The sequence below is a fragment of the Triturus cristatus genome, chromosome 6, assembly GCF_964204655.1.
Source record: "Triturus cristatus chromosome 6, aTriCri1.1, whole genome shotgun sequence".
NCBI lineage: Eukaryota > Metazoa > Chordata > Amphibia > Caudata > Salamandridae > Triturus > Triturus cristatus.
This window is the reverse complement of record NC_140589.1, coordinates 1266718881-1266734025: the sequence shown is the minus strand read 5'-3', so window position 1 is coordinate 1266734025 and position 15145 is coordinate 1266718881. Positions and strand designations below refer to the sequence as shown.

Sequence of the window (15145 nt, the reverse complement as noted above, 5' to 3'; positions counted from 1 at the left end):
GCAAAGACTTCCAGAAGTAAATTCAGGGAAAGGATCAAGTACAAGAAGTAAAAAAATATGTAACTGAAATAGTAGCAAGGAGCAAAGGGCGCAATTGAAAATGAAGTAACTGATGCATTGCAATGCATCTATCACTTGTAAATACCCCCTTATGTGTGAGCTAAACAAAAACTGACAGCACAGGAAGGTACTCTACCTCACCCTAAACTGGGAACCTCGGATAGAATTCTCTGGACACAACCACATCTTGGAAAGGGCAATTTTTAAGGCTTGTCCACACCTCTTTTCGGATACAAGCTGAATTAGGGCAATTTTGACATATCATTTGTCCAGTGCTGAACTGCAAGGGGGACTGAGCGTTAAAGCGCCAGTTCAGTCTAGATGGCAAGGGCACTTAACCACCTGCTGAGTGTGGCATTCAGCAGCATGGTACCTAACTGCGCAATGAGCTCGCCGTCTTCTCCCGAACTCTTCCAATCTATGGTAAACACTTTACTCAGATGCAACAAAGGAACTAACTCCTTAAGAAGAAATGGAGCAGTAGTGATTTCAGGCAGTATTGTGTCCTTACCCAATATGTGTGGAAAATATTAAAAGTTTCTTTGCAGCAAAAGGTGTTTAATGGGACGCATTTGCAAGGCAACAAAAATGTCCACCTTCATTTGTGAGTGCAGCTGCTTTAATCCTTCCACTGCACAAATTCTCTCCAAGATACTCTCAACAAGGAGACATTAATCCGCATCACAGCTATTAATTCATACCAGCCTTCAATACTGTTTTTAAAATTTGCCTCCGTTGTGAACCTTACTAACTCAATTAACACTAAAGCCTTTCCTAACTCCCATGCTGCCTTTGACTCCTTTTACCACTAACAGTAACTTTGCCATCCTGCTCCCCGTGTGTACTATGTAATACTTCTAAATATGTATAATTATGCTGTCCCCACTATTTTTGCTTTGTAGTCAGACACATCCAAAAAACCTTCAAATGAACTCCCCCCCCCCCCCGCCCCTCCCCCACCGCAGTTATGTACAGTTTTAGGTTCTTAGTTCAGCATTTTTTTTGTGAAATGCTTTTGGTTGCTAATAAATATCCGTATAGACTCTGTGATCCCAGTCCCTCGGCTCACACTCTCGGGTTAGGCTATATTTATTCATTACTTTCTTGAGAGTTTTTATTGTGACCTGAATGTTACAATCTAGTTATTTCCAACTGTGTTGATCCATTCTATTGTGTGGTATCCATCTGACGTTCTAGCATATACAACCCCAAAATATTTTTTTCATTCTGATATGCTGTACCGGAAGTGTCAGGCAGCAACTGCCCAATGCAGGAGGAAAGGAATATGTTAGGATGAATTGTCTGGTTATTTTTCTGCATTGTATTGGGAACACAGTCTCTTGTGAAGACGTAAAGGGGAAAGGAGGTAAGTCCATTAGTAGCATTCAATTGGAATGCTTTCCTTAACAGAGCAGTTCTTAAGATTTTGCATTTTAAATTGTTTGCTTGTTTTCTTCTCATCCTTTGTTGACTAATGAAAGCGAGTAAAGTAGTGTTGTGATGTAAATGGAAAAGTCTATGGCACATCTGCCTCAAACATGAAGGCAACAAATATGTCTACTTTTCTGGGGAGATAAGGTAAAGCCCTTTGGGGATCCAGTAGCAATGTTCTTAGAAGATTATAGGTGGAGGAATAAGGATTCAATAAAATGGGCAACACAGTCCCTCCGGGCCTACTTCAAACATAGAAGGTCAAATCAGAACACTGCTTTTGGATGGGGCCCGGCACACATAGATCTCAACAAACTGATAAGGGGATGGTACGAAGGAGGGGTAGCCTTGCCCGACATATTTCGGTATGTCCAACATCCAGAAAAGCATTTACAGAGCTAATATAAATACAATTTCTAAAAAAAAGAACACATTTGGCCATGCAAAAACAATCCAATGAATTACATATAAAATCAATTCGTATTAACAATACTTTTTCTCACATAAATAGATTTTTGGATATATGATGCAACATAAAAACATATCACTGGGTCGCTCAGCCTAACAAGTATGTTCATAGCAGCATGGGTAGTTCTCACATTGTATTTTTTAAACAATGGCTTTAGATAAAAGCGTCTAAGATACACGTAGAAGTCACAGAAGAGTAAAAAGTGCATAGTGCTTTGCTTGGATTGCTCATCACAAGGGGACAGGGATGTGGGCCGCGTTTTCATTTCAGGGAAAGCAATTAGGTGATGTGCTATTCCTAACCTCAATCTTACTAATACAAAACGGTGTGAAGGCTTAGTAACTATAGGCAAATAGTCTTGGAAACCACTTCTGTAATCCAATTCTTTGTAGAATATATAGGTAGTTTGCTTCCCTAATATTCTCATGCGGATCTCGTTTTTGTAGGCCAAGAAGGTGTCATTTATCTCCTGTTTCGATAAGGCTGTCACACATTCTGGATTTACATAAATTTTAAATAATTAATTATATAGATCAGTGAGATATTTTCCCGACATTCAAAAAAACTATTCGGCGGCTCAGCTCACGACCATTAATCAATGGGTGCATCTTCCCTCTGTTCATCCTCCATTTCGTATGGATGGGCTAGTCCTGCAACCGGGGGGGGATGCGTACGGGCCCTCTACTTCAGCCCACGACGCTTAACTCCCCAAGCGGTCACGGTTACACTCTGGCACACAACACTTAAAGCGCTGGGTTGGAAAGGTAGGATAACCATGGCCTTTGCCCTGTGGGACTCCCTAGAGTTGAGCACCCTGGGAACCCAGCCGGGGTTCAATAAGTGGGATCTTATTGGTCCCCCCAGAGTCTCGGGGAGAGGTTGTCCCTTTCACTGACTTGCAACAAGACTACCAATTAGCCCCCACTGAGACCTTCCGCTACCCACAGATACGACATGCACTCCAGGCAGCGCTTCCCCAAGGGGAAGTCCTACCAGAGTCTTCACCCCTGTAGGACAGACTGCTTGATGATCACGTCCCGCTGGGTGACTTCCCTCATGTATCGAAAACTGATTACTAACTCACCAGACACTCTTCTACATTTGCAGGTACAATGGGACCTAGATTCCGAGGGTTTGAAGTATGATGAATGTCCCAAAGCCCTGGCCTCATTAAGAGAGGTAGTGATTAAGGTTGGGTTTCGTTTAGTCCAGCTCAAAGTTAAACACAGGCCCTACTTTGCGTGCACCACCATGGTAAAAATGGGTAGGGTAACGGAGGCGTACTGCCGCAGCCAATGTGATCAGCTGGAAACCTTCTTTCACATTGTTTTGAGCTGCCCCACTATACAACGCTTTTGGAGTCTGTGGTGGCCTGCATGAATATGACCTATGCGATATGAGATGGCAGTCTCCACTAAGTGGTGCATGCTTAATATTTGGGATGCAACTGACCTAAACCATATGGAATGGACTTGGATGACCTTGGGTCTGGCAGTAGCTAAGCGCAACATTGCGCATCTATGGGGGTGGCCCCTGCACCACGCCTTAGAGACAGGAAGCGGGACATGGACTGGTGTATGATGGCTGAAAAAGTGGTATATGAGCACTGGGGCTGTCCTAGAAAGTATGAGAAACTCTTGGCCAAATGGAACGCCTATAGAGGGGGCCCCTGCACCTCCCTGGATCCACCTGATGCTGCTGCTGTTGTTATTTCTTAGGACTACATCTCGAGCACAATCATTGTGATGGGACGGTGCGAAAGGGGAGACAGGAAACACATGTAATGTTTAATGATATGCAATCTGTAATCTTGCCATACAAGGGTGTGATGAAGTGTGGTGTACTTGTCTGTTTATTACTTGCCATGACTTTAAAAAGATCTTTTAAAAAAATAATAAAGTGGGCAACAAAGGTTTTGGTATTGCCATCAGATACAAATGCTCATCACTCATCACTCCCCATGGCTGAAGCTCTCAAGTATGAGACTATGTGCAAGAAAAAAGAGAAGCTGTTTTTTCAGTGGAAGGACCTCCGTTTCAGCATGTTCCTTCCAGAGCCAGCCCTAAAGATCTTGCTTTCCTAGGTGAAAGTGGCAAAGGCACATCTTTCCAGCCAGTGTGCCCAGAATAAGTATGCCCACACAAGTAATCTGAAGAAATCTAGTTCCATTGTATTGTAAATCATGTGTCCATTTCACACCCTAGGAAAATTTGAGTTTAGAACTTAAAAAGAAAGCTTTTAAAACCATGTTGCCATGCTAAGCGCATTAACATCATGCACTTTTCACTGCCACTGACTAGATTAAGTGCACTTGTATTTTTTTTTTTTTTTAAGATAATGGTTTTCTCTATTAAAAGTGAGTAACTTCATGTGTTAATTTCCCATCAGAGTATCAGATGACGTCTTTAAGATCTAGATATCCTCATCACAATTTTATTTTGTAGAAATCTAAAATATCAATAATATAAATAAAACATTAGACCAAACACAAAGCCCAGAAGTGTGAACATTACATTCTTGTATAATTACCAAACCGTATTCTTGCATGCCTAAGAAGCCTCTGGTGCCTCCCAGGTAACCCAATTTCCCCAAAATGGGTATTAGTCACGAATAAAATAACACAGCCACTTCATATCATAACCTCTTCTTTTTTTAGGTCGAGCCTATAGCAGCGCACATGCGAGACTTTTAGTAAGGGGCTTCAGAAAGCTGACCACACGCTCGAGCGTGTGTTCTTGTTTTTCTCATAGGCTATTGGGCTTTGCGTGCGTCTTTCTAGGAAAGACAGCACGCAATTGGGCAAAGGTGGGTGCATGTTCCGCCTTTGCTCCGCCCATGGCTATTTGCTTGCGGTTACCTGCACTGGCGACATCTGTTTACAGTTATCGTGCCCAGACATGTGCGCGATAATTGGAAACAAATCCCTCACACAAGCGTGCACGCGCTCTCGCACACCACTCACGGGCTTGTTTTAACCGTCTCCGTGTAAAGGGTTCATACCAGGTCCTCTCTTGATAGAAGAAACTAACAAAACTACACTCTGATTTGTGTTCCATTTTCGAACTGCAGTACTCTTTTTGTGCCAGACAAGTAGAACACCAGCCGATGTGAACATCACTTAAGAACGCTTAGTGCAAGGTGAGCTTGCAGACAAAAGAAGTATGCGCGTGCCAACTCTGGCGCTGCAGCGACGAAAAGAACATCCCCGCTCCAAAGGACACCATGTACAGACAACCAGCCAACACTTGGAGCAGATCACCGGCTCAGCAGCGGAACAGGATGCGCTGGCACCGAGCCAAGTCTTGAGAGAAGTTTCTGCAGCAGTGCGAGGCTATCCCTGCCGGTGGCGGGAGGGGGCGCTGCTGCTGCCAGCAAGATATCGAGGGTTCAGGCAGCAACCGGAAACTTCCAGACCTGTCGCGCGGACACTTCTGCACACCGGAGCGTAGGAGCCAAACACGGCCATCCGAGTTAGACCCTGTAAGACTGGACACTGACAGAAAGTGCTAATTAGAGGGCGCTCTGAACCGGCAACAAAAACAAAGGACAAGCTTTTCAACCCGAGCAGCTCAGTCAGTCTGCACTTCAGTGACGGAGGTGGGCAGCCTGCCTTTGATCTAGCTGCCGGATTCTTGGCGCAGTCTGGAAGCGCCTCGGTCTGGTGTTTTGCACTTGCGGTGGAACTGAATTAGAAAAGCACACCAGAGAGTCCGAATGAGACCTCGCCGACATCTGTGGAAAGAACTTGAAAAAACCTTGGCTCAGATCCAAATTTTACTTAAGGTCCACATCCTATTCCAGATCTGAGCCTACTACAGTGGCGCCCAATCTATATTTAGCATAACTCTACTTTTAACAATATAATAATTTGCAGTTTCCTTGCCAGATTCCTAAAAATACACTCACTGAGCGCTCCATCCTTTCACTCCACATACCTGTGAGTTGAACTAAGATTAGATAGAAAAATGATGATATAAAATCTGAGGTGAAATGAAAGCCCCAATTAGGAATTTCTGTGCTAATCACCAGTGTGTCAGATATGGTTTTCGAAATGTTTTTCAAATGCATTGCTTTGTAAGCCTGGATGGACAGTGCTTAATTTCAGTCAGTGGTTGCTGGTGGGATGCACTCAGCTGCAGCTCCTCTGCAATGGTGGAAGAGCGTCGCCCCACTGCCTGGCGTAGAGCCAGCAAATGAAAAACAAGCATTGGCATAGCCAATAGGTCTCGCCTTTGGGACCTTATAAGTGTTTAGCCATGCAACAGTTGATGTTGTTGCACCAAGGATATTGTGCTGCATAACTAAACACTTATAAGGTCCCAAAGGCGCGACCTATTGGCTATGCCAATGCTTGTTTAGGGAAGTACTCACGGGTGGCCACTCTTCACACGTTTTATTAGACATCATTGCAACCCTTCAAAAGATAGACTGCAAACGTAGATCCAGAATTTAAAAAGTGCACCATGATATTATCATGCCACAATAATCTGATATAGATTCAGGGCACAATAAATCCAAGACTGAAGAATTGTTAACTGGTTGTTTAATATCTTTTGATCATACTCTGTTTCCATCCGTGTTAGTCTGCAGGAGATTCCTGTGAGATGAGACTCAATCTAAGGCATCTGACCCACAGTTGTTTTCATTTTCCTACACCCATATACAATAATCTAACAGAATAAGGATAATATAGGAGTTCTTAAGAAGTGTTAGAGGGGTAACTGACCTTTATTGTTACCTTTTTTAACTTGTGCCTAGGATGCTGCATTAAAGAATTGGCCCCTAACACATCACACCTAAACACATTCTTCACAAAGAGCTAAAGGTGAGACCACCTGCTACCCTATTGTAGGTGACGGAGCAACACAGTGATGAAGCATGACAGATAGTGTGGGTGAGGAGTTTGTATCCTTTATTAAAAAGGACACACACAGAATGGATCATTACCCAGTTTGTGCTCTATTTATGGAATATAAGATTTTCTAATTCCTGCCTTAAGACTTCAGCACATTTTGTGATAATATGGATTGATGGGAAATAGTGTTAAGTCCTTAAACAATCCCCTCTCTCCCATGAAATGTAAGTTGTCACAGACTTAGTCTGGCATTGCGGGGACAGAGAAGCTTGCCCATTCCAAACAGGCATGCAATGATGTCCTGCACTCTTCTCGGTGACAGAATTTTCAATGCTAATTCACATTAGCAATCACCCAATAGGATTTACGTAGAATAACGTTATATATTTATACTGTTTACTTTCTTTTGATTTGACACCATTCATCTGATATTTGGTACCAAACTTTTGCATATAGTCTACGCTCACCTGGCTTCTAATAAAATCTAATAAAATACTATTCCAGATTTGAGGAGAATCAAAAAATTATGTGTGATCTCTGGTAGGGAATGTCCATTCATAAAGTGAATTCCTTCTAGTTTGGGAGAGAATGGTGGGAAAACCACCTGTTGTTTTTCCCAGTCTGCATGGTATGTTGGTATACGTATACTGCATGGGATCTAAGGGAGATCTCTCTGATGTGGCCAGACTGGACTGGTATGTGACACCCGACCACCGCCTCAGACCTAGCAGTACAGGGCTGATCAACGTCAAAATTCAATAGGAAAAAAAGCGCAGGGGCAGTGAGAACTTATGGCACTGGACTGTGTAGTGCATTGAATCCTCTACTTCGGACCCACTGTGATGTATTATAAAGAGCACTAAAGATAAAACTCTTCAAAGAAATGTTCGGTCTTTAACTATATCCCTCTCGGACCACCTTACCTTGTATGGACAAGGCCTCTTTTCCATGTACTGGCTCTATTGGGTTAGTAACTGAAGGCCTTAGGGACATGTTAATGCATTAGAAATAAATATATACATAAGTTACTCCATTTTCTATTATTGTACTATCAATACTATGTCACTGGTATTCTGTGTAGGTTTTACCTAACATCTGTGGGTAATTGGTGTGCAAGCTTCAAACAAGAGGTGAAGCTTCACATTTGGTGTTGCATTGCTCTCCAGTTAATGTGTTGGATCAATGATTTTCATACCATAGAAGTCATGGAAGTTACATTAACTCCTATTCTTGTGCTGGTGGGGTACATTAAAACATCCTTAACAATCGTAAATCTACTGCTGTTGACCTGTTACTCAAAGAAAGGCAGATAGCTATAATTTAGTTATGTGGCTTTCCTTCAACTCATAAAACATGCCCGTATGATTTCAGAGAGTGAAATGGTCTGGAAGATGCTCAACACTTTCTGATTGTGTTCTCTACATGACTTGGGGATATTTTGTCGCACTGTTGGGCTACCTTCTTAAATGCAAAAAAAAAACATTTGTCCATGATTAGCAGCAGTTAACAGATCCGGGGGAAGATTCTGGCACAATATAAGCATCATGAAATAAAAAATCCTGTTTGACTGATAACTTAATATGTGTCCATTTCGGTACCTATGGTGAAACTATGTAAATGAATGCCATCTTGATAAGAAGATACAGTGAAGTGCAAGCGTATTACATGATAATTAGACAGGGAGTTACATTTTTTGAATAGGCATTTAAGCCTAATTATCGGAGAACTTGCCAAACTGCAGTTGTTTGTTCTTTTGGCTGCTCTTGATGGACATGACCTGTTATGTATTTGTGTTGAACTTATTGATCAATTAATAACAATGGTGCTTAAAAAAACATACACATTCACTCCATTGGTCTAGACTTCTGTTTGAGACCATCATCTTCTCCCAAAATTCCATCAGCAAGTTTGCATAACAGAGCTATGCCATGGATCCGGAAATACAAATCCTTGGTAAATAGGAAATCGTTTTTACATAGCAAGACTATCATCTTTTAGTAGCATTTATTCTTGTTGGTGTAAGGAGAAGAATTGGCCATTCTAAAAGTACCGCAAAGCTTCCAAGCCATCTTGATGTTTGGTGCTGGCGTATACAAAACTGACCTGAAATGCTGCCGATGTGTAATGTGGCCACTACGGCATGCTATCTGAGGAAAACAAGCATTTGCAATGCAATCCATCTCGCCTTTGGGACCTTATATGTATTTAGCTATGCAGCACATTAGCCTGGGTGCTGAAACATCTACTATTCTTTAACATGGAGGGAGAGTAAGCACCAAACTGCGTGACATGCCAGGTATGGGAACACATGGCGAGAAATATTGCCGTTCAGCGGGAAATGGTATAGTCCAAAGCTCCTTTTTTAATATAAAATCAGGGCCTTCGGTGGTCATATCACTGAAAATACAATATTTGAAAAAAATATTATTGTCTACGGGTGCTTGTGGAAGACAATTTCTATGGACTGGAATCAAGACAATGCTAAAGTGATTCTGGTATTTTACTGACCTCTGCTGGTCGTTTTCTATCAAGAAAGTTAGAGGAAGTTGCCAGAAAAAAAAAAAAAAAGTCTCTCAGCAGAAGGCAATTCTGGTATTATACTGATCTCTGCTGGTCGTTTTCTATCAAGACAGTTATATAGAGGCAATTGAACAGAGAAAAAGTCCCTAAGCGGAAGCAGACAAGTCCTAGGGCTGATCTCCAGAGCCCACAAAGTACATACACATATAAGTATATAATAAGTATATACTAAAGTATATACAAGAGGTCTCGAATGCTCTACCTAAAAAGCATAATTTGTGCCATAAACGTAAGAGATCAAACAGTTATTAAACTGATGCGGTGTCAGCATAAATTAAATGGCATACCAGGTGCTTTAGTCAGAGACATACGAGTGTTGCGGAGCATGTAGAAGGTGGATATTGTTATAAATGTATTTTTGGGTAATTCAACTCTGATGTCAAGAGACCTTTTCATAATCAGATGTACAGTTGTTCATCCAAATGACTCTTTAGATCTAGAATGGCATTTCTCATGTTACTTTATTGCAGTGACTACTGTTGAGAAGCTCTTTCTCTTCTAAGACTCACATAGTACATTCTTTGCCTGGCATCTTCATTTCTGTGCTTCTCTAAAAATGAATACACTGATTTCAATAAACAGCTCCTGGTATGCTGGTTTTTGTATGACACCTGTTTGTTGCAAAAGAAACAAATGATTAACGGAATGCTGAACAATGCAAACATTCACCCCAGTCACAAAGATCTGAGTTTAATCCATCTATCGTTTGCTCACCACACCACCCCAACCCAGTTTGGACCTGGCCATATGCAGATGAGTCTTGATACTGTTCCTCATGGTAACATTCCAGACCGAACTGCCAAGCCAGGTCCTCCCTGGATTGGAAACAAGCATCCTGGGAACGGTTTCGGGGCATCACCCCTCATCAGCCAGGCTAGCTTGAACACAGTGGCGCAGCAAGCACCAGACCCACATCTGGGCATACTCTTCCCACTTATAGCCGCAAAAGAAACAAATGATGGACGGAATGCTGAACATTGCAAAATTCACCCCCAGTCACAAAGATCTGGGTTTAATCCATTGGTCTTTTTCTCACCACACCACCCCAGTTTGGACCCAGCCATATGCAAATCAGTCTTGGCCCTGTTCCTCTTGGGAACAGTCCAACCCGCACTGCCAAGCCAGGTCCTCCCTGGACCAGAAACAAGCATTCTGGGACTGGTTTTGGGGCATCACCCCATATCAGCCAAGCTATCTTGAATCCAGTGGCGCAGTGAGCACGGGACCTACGTCTGGGCATACCCTTCCCACTTAGGGGGAAAAAAGCAAAAGAAACAATCCATCATTTGTTGCTGCAGCACATCTGTTTATTGCAGCCATTCCAAAGAAGGTGCTGGATTTATTTATGCAGCTTTAGAAACAACTAATGATTTTGCCTTAGTTCAGTTAGGTGACTTATAAGAATTAATGTCTTATATTTCAAAATCATCTGGCTAGAAAACAGGGATAACATCGGGAGCCTTACTGCCCTCAAGTTGTTCCACAGTTTCAAGGTTGCTTGGATTTGTAACAGGCACTGGAGCATTCCTCTGTGCTGGTTCTTCAGATGTGTGTGAATGTGATTTTTTTTCCATTTCTGCAACAACATGTTTCACTTGATTGTATAGCTATTTTTACGTAGAGCAATGTATAATGCCTTCTTAAACTGTCTGGAAAGCAGATTCCCAAAATATTGTAAAGCAGGAAGCGCAAGGACAACACTTACCTAAATCACCATGAAGCATATTTTAATTTCTATCTAATACTTTTTCAAAAATGTTAATCATCTGAATATATTTACAATCAATCAAATTCCATTTTTCACCATTGTAGGTCCAGTATTGTTGTATCACTTCAGTCCTTCTTCTTTCCCATGTGGGAAAGTGATAGTCAGAAAATGCTCTATCACATATATAAAACTGCTAATACCAAATCTATTTCATAAGCACAACCTCTGAAAGTATTTTGTTTCTCTTTTCTTTACTTTCTCAGCTTCGGTGGACGATGATGAATGGGATGATGAATGGGATGATAATAAATCATCTCCACCTGGTTATCTTGGTTACAAAGAGTCTGAGAATCCGGAAGGCGGATCCTCTCAACGTGCACGGCCAACATCTATGAAAATTCCACTCAACAAGTAAAGCATTCAAATACTTGTGTATGCATGTACAGGTGTATTCATGTTATGTGGCTGGTAATTGGTATTTCATAAACTGTAGTGGCTTCCTAACCCTTAATTCGTGTCTATGATGTTATATCTGCTGTGGACTATTTTCCCTTTTTCAAATAAATGATATCATGACATCATCCTTATGACTTAGGTATTTCAAACAGTAGAAGCAATGGGAAACCTAGAATAGCTTTCACTTGTAATTAAAAAAGATAAATAGGTGATGTATATTATGGTCTTAGTTGTGCTATTTTGTAGTATTGACATTTATAAACCATTTATCCATTGTCTTATTTATCAGGTTGTCATGAGCCCCCTTGTATGCAGTTATAGAACCTTTGTAAATGGATGTATGGTAACCCTTAATGCATTATCTTTATCTGTTCACCAGGTCTATATGTCTCTCACTCATTATATGTGTATTATACATATAAATGTACGCACATTTGACACATCACTTTATTGGACATTAACATTTTATTTAACATATTGTTTTCATTAAATGTTTTGCAACAACAGGTACACACATCAGTGAGACAGTTTTTGAATTAGATATGTTAAAGTAGGTATCATTATCCAAGTAAATTACCTAGAAAAATGGCTGAAGGAGAAGATCGCCACAGAGAGACTTTGGGCCTTCTATGCACTTGAAAGAGGTCACTGTGTCCCATCTACTCTGCTGCTCCTGGGCGGCCCCCCACACCCGGTGGTGGCCCACCTACTGTACTACGAAGACCGGGACCAAGTTCTGATGCAAGCACAATACAGAGGAGAGCTACGGGCTGAAAACTCAATCGTGAGAATCTTCCCAGATTTCTCAAAGGAAGTGCAAATGCGAGAGGGGTCCTGGTGTGGGTCAGAGGAGCAGGTGTCCCATTTCAGTGTCTCAACACTCTGATAGACCCAGAGGGAAGAGACCTTGTGGTGTGGGGGGGCTGGGGGGGAACATTTACACCCCAAACATAGATCAGAGTGCCTTCTTGGATGGTTTGCCGAGACGTTTAGCGCCGCATCTGACTGGATTGGCCATCTTGGGAGGTGACTTTAATTGTGTGGTGAATATGCAGCTTGACAGATCACACCCCCTACTGAGGGACCTCTAAACTAACCGCACGGACAGAGGGTTTGCGTAACGGCAGCAGCATTGGAGACTCACTGATTCCTGGAGACAGATGCACCCCAATGAATGGGACTATTCCTTCTTTTCTGGCCTGTTTGAGGTGCATGTCAGACTCAATACCTTTTTTTGCACCCCGGAGACCCACAGATTGGTGTCCTCTGCTGAGTACCATCTCAGATCACAACCTCATGATCTTGCTCCTTCAGTGGGCCCCTGTGCACCCGCTGTACCCACTTGGCGATTCAATTCTGAATGATTGGAAAACCAGGTATTTTGCGAAACGATCAGGATCAAACTTTGCGGATAATGAAGGCACGGCGTCCTCACCCCAAGAAAAAAGTGGGACGCCTTCAAAGTCGTCCTACGCAGCTACTGTATAGCAGAGTCCAAGGGGGTTCAGCACACTATACAGGGGGAGCTTAATACGGCAGAGGCCCATTTACAAGACCTTGAAAAGCGCAGACTAAGACACCCGGAGCTTCAAACTAACCTTTTAGAGGCCAAGGAAGCCCTGGCATTCAGACGGAGAGGCTCGGGTGCTTCGATATTAGGCAATAAATGGAGAGGACGCACAATGAGAGGGACAAGTCTGGATGCCTGCTGGCCTGGCTGACCAATCCGACTAAATGGGGAACTCCTATAATGGCGCTGGAGACGGAGGGAGAAGATCACAATCTTCTCCCCGGAGGGGATTAACTCCCACTTCGCCCATTACTACTCTACCCTATATAAAAGCGTCACACTGCAAGACCCCGCGGAGCTCCGGGACTACCTTGTTGGTTTAAATTTGCCAAGGCTGGACGAGATAGAAGCGGAGGAACTTGGAGGGGAAATAACTCCTCAGGAGATAAAAAGTGCCATCAGAACCATGGCCAGGAACAAAACTATTGGAAAGGACGGCTTCCCGGCGGAGTTTTATGCCGCCTACTCGGAGGAGCTAACGCCCAAACTGGTAGATCTCTATGCAGCAGCTAAGGAAATGGGAAGCTTGCCAACTACCACCTGCGACGCGCTCATACTACCCATTCTGAAACTGGCAACAGACTGAACAGCCTATAGACACTGGCAACTAGGCTCCTACCGTACATGACCAAGTTAATGCACGGAGACCAGACATGGTTTATTCCGTGGCATAACACAGCCATCAACATCAGGAGACTTCTACCCATACTAGAACCAGGAGCACAACACCCACCGAATGCTGCAGTATTCGCTGTCAACATAGAAAAGGCATTTGACAGCCTGGAATGGCACTACCTTTGAGGTTATGCTCCATATGGGCCTTGGTAGTGGCTTCCTCCCCTAGGCAGGACTACTATATACTCATCCAACTGCAAGGGTCAGAAGGGGTAGAATTGTCTCTGAGAGACATCCAGTATAATGTGGCATGAGGCAGGGATGTCCCTTGTCCCCTTTACATAGAGCCACTGGCTGGTCGAGCACGGCAGGGACAGGAATATCAAGAGCTTGCAATTTGAGGACATTTTCATTGCATTGCACTATGTGGCTGAACCCCTGCTCTTCCTACGAGACACAGAGGGAAATCTGGAGGGGGATTGTTCTGTGCTTGACCGCTTCAGACTCCTATCTGTGCTAAAAGTGAATTGGCGGAAGTCCAAGCTTTTCGCGATAGTGCTGCATGGTGTTCCAGGGAGACTGCACTGGGAACCTCAATGCCTGACGTACCTGGGGGTTAACATCTGTCATAATCTCCAAGATCTCCTGGAGTGTAACATAGGGTGGGCCATCTGGTCTCTCAGATCTCACATGGACTTCTGAAGGACCCTCCCGCTGTCTGTGGTGGACCTGATAGCTCTCTTAAAAATGATAGCCCTGCCTCGCCTTTTATATTTTTTCAAAACACTCTCTGTTTGGATACGGCGAGCGACATTTAAGGACCTTGACTCCCTGATGTTCGCTTTCATATGGGGATTGGCAAGCAGACAGGTATCTCTGGCAACAATGCAATGTTCCGAAACAGCTGGGGGTGAGGCTGGCAGTACCCGACTTTTACCGACTTGTGTGCATTGCACGATACGCAACGCACACAAGGCTACGTATGGGCTCAAGGAGGGCGGGGGGCTGGGGTTGTTTATTAACGGAATGACTGCAAATTAATGTCATTAATTGTCGAGGTTGAAATCTTGCTGAAGCTTTAGAGCACAAGTATCACAATAGTCTGAATTGTTTAAAACCGCAATAAAGTTTGCTAAAAAAAAAAAGTAGGTGTCATTATTCATTGCACAGCTACAGGGGTGAGTCCAAGACGGGGACTGGATCGGATGCACCGTGAGGAGCTCTGATTTGCCATCCCTGGTTTTAGGATCCTGGCAAGTGAGACCCTCCCAATATGTTTGAAGGGGTGTGTGGGGGCGCCTGAGCACTAGGCAGATTTCCCAGAAGAAGGCCCTACTTCCGAGCTGCTGGGAACCCAGCACAAGCAGCTTGTGTGCGATCAGCACTACGCTGGGGCTGTGA

General features: G+C 43.3%; 1 protein-coding gene across 2 annotated transcripts in view; it reads left to right on the top strand.

Moving 5' to 3' along the window:
• The window catches only part of SNX9 (sorting nexin 9), a 730362-nt gene that overhangs the window by 420460 nt on the left and 294757 nt on the right, over positions 1-15145 (top strand). For both annotated transcript variants that reach the window (XR_014963143.1, XM_085612219.1), the window contains one exon: positions 11367-11514. Coding sequence is in view for 1 of the 2 variants with exons in the window: in XM_085612219.1 (XP_085468345.1) it covers positions 11367-11514 (148 nt within the window). In the remaining variant the exon portion in view is untranslated. The remainder of the gene's footprint in view (positions 1-11366; positions 11515-15145) is intronic.